The following is a 9565-nucleotide window of genomic DNA, read 5'->3' as shown; positions in this document are numbered from 1 at the left end:
ATGTACTTACTTTTGTCGTTTTGTGTGTTTTTATTATATACGGAAAAACCGCACGAACTTTTTTGGTTACCTGATATATAAAAAAATTCCGCAAGTGGTCCTTAGTGTATTAGGTCCATATTTAGTTAGAGATTTTAAAGTTAATTCATTATTTTAGGTTTCTAAAATGTAAATTTTTACAAGAATAAATTAGATATCTCAAGATATATTTACTAACTTTCATAATCTCTAGCTAAAAAGAAAGATGCTAATGCACGTATCAATTTCAAATGTAAAACTGTATGTATAGTAGAGATAACATAGTGGTTTATCGAGCATTCTTTTCTAGACTTATTTATTATGATTAAAATAATACGAAGAATGTGTAAAAGCACATATACTCTTCCACAAACAAAAAATATAACTCATATTTCAACATATTAACACATTAAAACATTCATCTTTTGACTAATTAAGCCATGATCCTTTTAGTGAAGACAGAACCAAAGGTAAAAATATTCCACGACATTTAGTTTTATTAGTCGGGCGAACAATTCGCGCTTAAAGATTTTTGGCCAAAAATTTACGCCGTGATTATACATTATACGTTCGAGTAACTAAGAAAAGCATGGCAAAACTGATATCGGTCTGTAATTTAAAGAATCCGTGTCAACGCCAGACTTAAAAATAGGCAAGACTCGTGAAATTTTTAATTTTTCTGGGACTGTATCAGATTGAAGAGAAAGAATAAAAATGTGATGTAAAGAGGTTTCTGTAATATAAAAAACTGATTTAACAACATTTATGCTAATATTATCAAAACCTACACTGGTGTTGTTTTTAAGATTATCTAGAGCAGATCGTAACTCATTAATATCTAGTTCAGATTCATGACGTTATCGTACGTTTTTAAATAAGAATTATACGATGATGAACTTGATGGAATTTTTTCAGCTAAGTTTGGACCAATATTAAGAAAGAAGTTGTTTAGATTTTCAGCTACAATTGACTTGTCATATTATTTTACCATCTATCAAGAATTTCTTTGGCTGAATACTTATTCCATTACTTTTTCTGCCAATAATTTCTTTAGTTACGCTCCACGTCTTTTTGGCATTTCCGTTAGTTTTTTAAACAACTTTGAATAATAAATTTTTTTTTGATTGTTGTTTAGTTTTTTAAAATATATTTTTATAAAGTTTGTAGTTTGTTTCAATTTTATACGTTTGTTTTTTTAAGAAATTTTCATACAACTTTTTTTTTCTTTGAAGATTTTAATAAACCTTTAAACATCCAAGGAGCTTGATGTGACTTGGTATTCATAACAACTTTTTTTTCTCAGGAAATGTTTTTTCATATTGAAAAAACATTTCCTGAGAAAAAAAAATATATATTATAAATTTAGAAGAAATATTATTTAATATAAATAAATATTATTATTAATTGTTATATTGTTAGTTATTAAAAAAGTAGGAAAACAAACTAATAAGTTCGTTTTGATATCAGCGAAAATATAGGAGTTATAAAAAATGTTAGTGATTATATTGTCAAGTAAAGTAGAAGAATTCTTATATTATCAAGTTATTCTGGTTAGCTTATTTATTGTTGGAATAACATTATGTTGAAGAAGTTTATCTGTTATTTATTTATTTCGAATCTTGTCTTAACAACTCTAAATTAATATCGCCGACAACTTGACTTTAGTTAAAAATGTGTTTAAGTGAGTTTTAAATTTTTTTAAGCTACCAGCTGGTTTTCTATAAATAGCATTAACGATTATGTTTTTTGTGGTTTTATTAAAAAGTTCAATGCACAATGACTCACAACCTGGTTTATTAACGCTTACCCAGTGGGCACACAACGTCGATCCAACATTAAAACAATGTTAATCGACGTTGATCGATATAATTTCAACGTTGGATCGACGTCGTGTGCCCACTGGGTAGTCATTACGAGGATTTTAGTAATATTTAAAATTGAAAATGCGTTTTTACCATTTTTAAGAATTGTGCAGATTGGTTGATTTACTTTCAAAATTCAATTTGTCAAAACAGCTTGCTTTAGTGTCATTATCATTTATACTTTCATTAGAAAATTGAAATATAGAGTTTTGCTCCATTTTTATACATTGTTATAAATAAAAAATAAAATTACTTATTTAGCTTTTAAATTAAATTCTCTCACTATTAACTTATCGTACTTAATAACGGCATATTTTCCAGCATTGTGCTCAATCTTCATCTTTTCATCTAATCCGTGTCCTATTTTGTTGGTTTCAAATGAAAATCTTCATTAATAAAAATACCTATACTATTCAGCATCTTTGCGTTTTCCAAAATTTTTTATTTGTCTTTATATTTTAGCAACTTGAGTATGATTGCTTTGGGTTTATTCTTTATTTTCTTTACGTTAAAGCGTCTTTCAATGCGGTGTGCTCTTTCATTAATTATGTTACTTATTTTTAACTTTTCATTAAATATTTGTTGAACTTTTTTTTCAGTTTGATCCCATGTTTCTTTTTCATTTTCTCGTACACCGTCAATTCTAATATTGTTTCTTCTATTCCTATCTCCTAGTTTTCTTACCTTTTCTTTTATTGCATCATTTAATTTGCTTGCTCTGTACTGCAATGTTTTTAATAGGAAATTGTTAAAATTTTGTTAAATTTGTTTTAATTAAAACTTTTGTTAAAATTGTTGAAACTTTTAACTGCATTATTTTTTTAACTGAAATCAATTAATTTTAACTAAAATTTTGAAACATGCTTCATTTATGCAACACAATTGAAAAACTTGGCTGTTTTAATATCATAATATGATAAACAGCACTACTTAAAAACTTCATTTACTCAGTTGATTGTTCTTCTTAAATGGACACAGAAGTTACGAGCAATGACGGTATTATAATTCAAAATCAAAGATTTTCTTGTAGTGGCGGATAGAGGGGGCCCTGGCCCCAAATTATTTTCTAAATAAAATGGACAAATTTTTTAGTAGAGTTTTCCAATAAATAATTTATTGCGAAATGAACTATAAATTCTTTTATTAATTAACAAAGATATAAATATAACCGGAAACAAGAACTATCTGAAATAAAATTTTAGCTTTAACAAACATCTTTCTAAATTTTTTCGCCGAATAAATCGTTGATAATTTCGCAGTAAAGGTACAACGCGAAAAAAAAAAAAAAAAATTGAAAAGAAAGTTATTTACTAGTCTGAAATTGAACTCCCCCCCCCCCCCGAAGTTTCTATTGTGGGGCCTCTGTTTCTAATATCTAAAAGTTTAATATATTTAAAAGAAAGTTTATTTACGTGGCAAACTAGCTAACTGCATTGGATTATCAAGTTCTGTTTTTTTATTAATTTTTCGTTGTGTTTATTAACTAAATTTAGTGTTGCATAATTTATGAACGATCTATAAGTGTTATGGCTACATTTCGTTTAAAATTAGGCATATTCTTTCGAAACTCAGAAATTATTTTTATAAACAGTCTAAAAAATTGAGAAAAACTATCTTTTTAACATAGTTCAAAAATTGCTTTGAAAAAAATTGAATCGTAGTTTTAGGAAAGCACCTTTTACTACACATAAAGTCGAAAACAAAAATAAAAATTGTATTTCCTACTTATAAGGCAATTGTTGATCCACAAATATAAAAAAGTTTTTTTTTGAATTTTAACGAGGTCACTTTTTTTATTGCTCATTAATTCCTAAACAAGTTTTCAAAGGTACCTTTTTGCATCGCGCGCCTCATATCACGCATAAAGTAAACTTCAAAAGGTAAATTGATAAAGTACAATATCAACAGTTAAATTCAACTTAAATTTTCACAAAGCAAATGTGCTTTCAAAGCATAGATAAACATCCAATGATTATAAAAAAGAAGTCCCTGCATACATTTTAGGGGTAAAATTAAGGTTTTAGTTCAGTTGCTAAGACGGTTGCCAAGGTCAAAAATTTTCATTAATTCTTAAAAGATGCAATTTTAAAATGTTTTGTTTTTAAACAATATAAGATTGTTATATCAATTGAACGAGGATAAAATTTGGAAAAAAATGAAAAAACAAAACTTTGACATTTTACTCCAAAATCATATCACGGCAATTTTTGTTAACATTTTTTAAAAATTGTTTTAAGCCCTTCACTAAACCTAACAACTACAAAACACAAAGCTTGACAAACAAGTCAGATAAACAAGTTAATTTGCGTTACTTCCAGATCTAAATACTTTTAAAAATGAAATAGATTATAGTGATTGAAAAAAGAAATATTTCTTCTCTTTTTAAAGTACATTTTTACATTTAAACAGTTATTAACCTACCTGCAACTATCTTACAAATATAAAGTGTTTTTATAATACATATCAAATAATATCAGGCAATTTAATAGCAAATAACGAATAATAAAATATATTGCAATAAACATAAAATTTTTAATAAATATTTAACAAATTGGCTTTTGATACTCAACAGTGTTGCCTTCAATGATTGCTTTATACACCGTAACACTATCTTTCCCACCAGCAATTATAAACATTCCATCAGCAGTGGTAACGATTTCCACATAGGATGCATCGAACGATTGAATGGGATGACAATTCACAAAGCCTGATATTCCTTTCCAATAACAAAGACCTAGTCCGTCTAAAGAACTTGCGTAAACCATATAAGACTTTTTATATATATTATTAAACTTAACAGAGGAAGCAGAATGAGATAGTTTTTGATAAAATTCAAAAGAACCTGTTGCACTGTTTTTAATATAAATGTTGTTTTCATTTGAAATATCTGAACTAATAGAAAGAATCATTTTCTCATTCAAAATTTTACCGAAACCAAGGTTATTACCCGTTCCTACTCTGATAGTTTGTTCAACTTTTAACGTTGCCATATCGGTGCCATTAAGATTTAAAATGTCTATAAAATCAACATTATTTTCCTCCCAGCTAACAACAATATAAGTTAAATTTGAATCATTCCAAGCTAAACTATTTGGACTCTGATACGTATCTGATACCTCGTCGTATGAGCCATATGTTTGCGTTAGAAACTGGGATATATTATTATGAAAATATAGCAATTCAGACAAATGATCACTTGATAGAAATTGAGAATATGGTAAAAAAGAATTGAGAGACCAAACGTAAATTTCGGGTTCATTTTTGCAACCTTTTGTGATCTGATCTAAAGAAAACAAAAATGATTGTTTGAGTAGTTAAAAACCTATTAGCATCTTGAAATATATAATATATGGCTATAACTATATTTTTTTAATACAACTCTTATACAAATAATGAAGATGTCTATATTTAAATAATAATAATAATAATAATAATAATAATAATAATAATAATAATAATAATATATATATATATATATATATATATATATATATATATATATATATATATATACATAGGCGATTCTACAAATAAAATGAGGGGGTGGGGCGGGGGGTGAATCTTTAAAAATTAATGACTGATTCCTTACGGGAAAAAAAAAAGGTCCTTAAAACTAAAATTTACTCGACTGAATTGTGTCAAATATCTGACTAGCCAACTAAATTTGTCAAAAAACCGACTATAACTTGAAAAACACCATATTTGGGGGGGGGGGGGGAGGGGCTGGTGGGCGGAACACACCCAAACATTTCTTACATGTTTAACTAATGATTTTATTTCCATAAAAACTCATGTAAAATATCATAATAGTGTCAATTTTCAGTCAAACTATTACTACTTTTGCTTGACAAACCAAAACTCAGACTCTTGTCTAAGTATTTAGTGATTTAGTTTTTAATTGAGCAAATTGCATCAGAACTTTCTACTATAAAAAAATCTTAAAAAATATGGAATTTCTGTTAAACTTTTGTCAAAAATGACAATAATATATAAATATTTCTAAAAAATAATGACAGTAAAAGAAAGAAGAAACCACATTAAAAGTAAAAATAACTAGCTCTTGTGTTAGAGCTTATAACATGTATAGTGGGCCAATTGCCATTTATCTTACCTGCCTTTTCATTTGCAACATATAATGCAACAGAAGAATTGTATTCAATAAATTCTATTGTTTTTGCATTTGTATATATTGTTTGAATAACATCACATTGCATGTTAGTGGAACAAAGAAGAACATAACCAGCACCACATCCAGAACCTGGGGCCCGAGCCACTGAAACAAATATTTGATTTCCACTGATGAATGAATTTATTTTTCCTACCTGTGAACTAGGTAAAATTGATGTGTACAACTTTTCAAAACCATTTAAAAAGTTTTCAGAACCTAAATTTAAAAATATTTAGTGTAAAATAAAGAATTTCATTTTCAGTAATATTTTAATAAAGTATTAAGAATTTTCCAAAATATGAATTGCTTTATTTTAATAATTAAAATAAAAAAAATTAAAAAAAGATAGTATTAAATTACTAACTTGATATTTTTATAAGATTCAAAATAGACTGACACGTGGCATTGGAAATAACAACTAAACTTTGCATATCTGATTCAATTACCATACTTATGTTTTGATTGTACTCTTTAGGTTGGTTAACATTCACCCCATTAATTGTTCCAACTACACTTAAGTTGCCTTTAGTAAACAAAATAACCTTATATTTAAAATTATAATGCTATATACACTATTTATATTAATAAACTAAAAAAAACTGCAACAAAAAAAAATTAAAAGAAAAATAATTTTTAAAAAAGCATGACAGAAAAAAGGGAATGAGTGGATGAGATAATATGAGAAAATGAGTAAATGAGAGATAACACACAAAGTTTAATGAGATATGATATATAAAAAAAGAAAAAAGAAAAGAAAACAAAAAGAAATATTAGGTGAAATGAGACAAAAAATATGAAACCACTCAAATAAATTAAAGAGTGTTATATATACTATATATTTGTTATATTACTACATTTATAAGTAATATTTATGTTCTATTTATAAAAATTATTAATGTTACATTTAAAAAATTTAAATTAAAAAGAAAAAAATAAAAGACTTTAAATTTTTTACCTAATATATTAAGCGCTTCGAAAAACAGCTGGTTGCCTGAAATCCACTGTGCTTTATCAGAATTTAACATCAGAGCTTGTTGTTTCATTTCTATTATATTTACCCCATTTATAATACCACTAATTGTGCTTAAGTCACCATTCACATAAACATCTGTGAAAAACTTATTTCCATCAACAAAACCATTGTTATATCTCAAAACTAAATCTACCGAAATATCAAGGTCGTTAACTGTTGCATTGTTTGGGAATTCTATGTCTTTATTTGACTTTACATTAGAAAACTTTTTTTCTCCAAAAATTAATTGGTTTCCCCTTAAAGTAACCCTATTTGAATCTAAATAACTGATATTGACACCATCAATCAAACCACTTAAATTAAGATTTCCAGATATTGTAAAATTAATAAATACTTTGTATCCATCTACATTTTGATTGCCATAAGTTGTCATAAAATCTGTGGTTAAATTTGCATTATTTAACTTACCACTCATAAACAAGTTTGGCGCTGACAATATACCACTAAAGTAGTAATTACCTTCTAAAATCTGGTCTTTATATAGTCGTACAGATGTTTTATCTAATTCTACAAGATTGATGTTGTTCACTAGCTCTGTAGTTGTAATGTTGGTAGTTAATAAATTAGTTGTATATAACTTATTATTAAAAAATTTATAATGGCAGATTTCCTGATTTCCAACTAAAGCTAATGCATCAATAATAAGTTCAGAAACATTGACTAGATTTAAATGTGTCATAAAGATAACATCTCCAAATGAGACTTTATCAAAATTCTTTAAACCAAAAATAGTTTCATCACTTGTAAGATGTACAGATGATTCAATAAAAGATTTTAATTCAAATCCATTGACATTTCCATTTACTGTTATATTGTTTTGGACAACAACATCATTTTCAAATTTGTATTTGGCTGTAATAATTTGATCTCCTTCCGACCTTAATAAAAAATTATCAATTTCAGTAATATTTATAGTATCAATTAGACCATTCACTATTACATTTTTCATTTGTGCAAATGAAAAGAACTGATGATAGAGCATTGTTTGGTTGGTTGATGTGAGAAGAATATTTGAAGTATTTACATCATTCAGATAATCTACATAAAGGTTTTCAATAGTAAGATTATTTTGAAATGACAAGCTACCATTTAATTTAATTGAGGTAGAAAACTTAACTGCATTTTCTAAAAACTTTTTTAAGTTGACACCATTTATTGTTGAATTATCTGAAATTTTTAAACTTTCAACTGTTAAACTATGTTTTAAAAAGAGATCTTTTAGTTCAACTTGTTTTCCAGCTTTTTTTAAAACTGTGTTATTTAGTTGTCTTACATCAATTCCATTTATTGTGCCAGGAGTTGTAACAGTGCTATTGAATAAAACATCATTTTCAAATATAACAGATCCTGTGATTTCTTGAGATTTAGAAATGAAAACAGAATTATTAACAAGCTCCTCAAGATTGATTCCATTAATAAGCCCAGCTACAGATAGATTTTGATAGCATGAAATTCCACCAAGAAAAACTAAACTTGCATTTACAGTTTGGTTTCGGTCTTTATAAAAAGCATTTTTTTCCATTTCAGAAAGATCAATTTCATTTACTGTGGTATTGACATTTACAATAGTAGTTATAACTTTGTTTAGAAACAATGATGGTTCCAAAAACAATAAATGCCCTTTTACATTTTGGTAAGTATTTAACGTGACGATATCATTTGGAAATGATAGATTGTTTAATTTAGATAAAAAAGAAATATCTTTTTTAAAATAAGTATCTTGATGGAAATAAAGAATAGCATTTACATCCTCGTCTGTATTGTTTTTGACTACATTTTCAAAAAAAAAGCTAATGTTTTCATTGTTTAAGTTTAATAAAGATAAAAAATTGCCTCCTATATTGACATTAGATGTAAACTCTTTCTTTCCGCGAACTATTTGATTGCCTGAAATTTGAATTAAATCAATCGGAACCTGAAGTCCATTTATATAACCATTTACATGACTATCTCCAAAAACTAATACATTTTCAAAGATAAACTGACTGTTCCAAATACCATCAGTATTAAGTGATACTAAATCTGACTTTAGATTTTCCATTGTTATGTTATTAATATGTTTTACATAAAGTTGTTTTTTAATTATTGCCCCATTTGTAAAAACTTTCTTGCCAGTTATTTGTTTTCTAGAGTTTTTTAAAACAATATTGTTCACCCAGTAGCTGAGATTAACACCATTAACTAAACCAGTAACAATTGTGTTTGCATTTATTTTAGGTGAAAAAAATGTTTTGACTCCACTGATTTCCTGGTTTCCTCCTTTTGTTACTGCCTCAGATGATAACTTTATGCCATCTATAATACTGGCCACAAGGTCACCTAAATAAAATAAATAACAAAAAAAAACTAAAAATGTTCACTAAAGTATTAAGTACCATTTTTTAGTTTTTTTGCAAAGAAAAGTCTCTACCTTCTACTATAATGTCATTCTCAAAAGATATGTTTGCAGTAATCCTCTGCTTTTCATTAGTGGTGACAACTTCA

General features: G+C 26.8%; 1 protein-coding gene across 2 annotated transcripts in view; it reads right to left on the bottom strand.

Annotated features, from left to right (window-relative positions):
- Positions 1-4232: 4232 nt before the first annotated feature.
- The window catches only part of LOC100199482 (uncharacterized), a 23977-nt gene continuing 18644 nt past the window's right edge, over positions 4233-9565 (bottom strand). For both annotated transcript variants that reach the window (XM_065793503.1, XM_065793504.1), the window contains 5 exons: positions 9492-9565; positions 7004-9400; positions 6413-6571; positions 5992-6264; positions 4233-5163 (listed from right to left, as the gene is read on the bottom strand). The exon at positions 9492-9565 is cut by the window's right edge and continues 73 nt beyond it. In XM_065793503.1, coding sequence (XP_065649575.1) covers positions 4424-5163; positions 5992-6264; positions 6413-6571; positions 7004-9400; positions 9492-9565 — 3643 coding nt within the window. In that variant the 3' untranslated portion in view covers positions 4233-4423. The remainder of the gene's footprint in view (positions 5164-5991; positions 6265-6412; positions 6572-7003; positions 9401-9491) is intronic.

Source organism: Hydra vulgaris, chromosome 03 (assembly GCF_038396675.1).
Source record: "Hydra vulgaris chromosome 03, alternate assembly HydraT2T_AEP".
In the NCBI taxonomy this organism is placed as follows: domain Eukaryota; kingdom Metazoa; phylum Cnidaria; class Hydrozoa; order Anthoathecata; family Hydridae; genus Hydra; species Hydra vulgaris.
The sequence above is the reverse complement of the archived record's forward strand: the minus strand, read 5'-3'. Positions and strand labels throughout refer to the sequence as shown.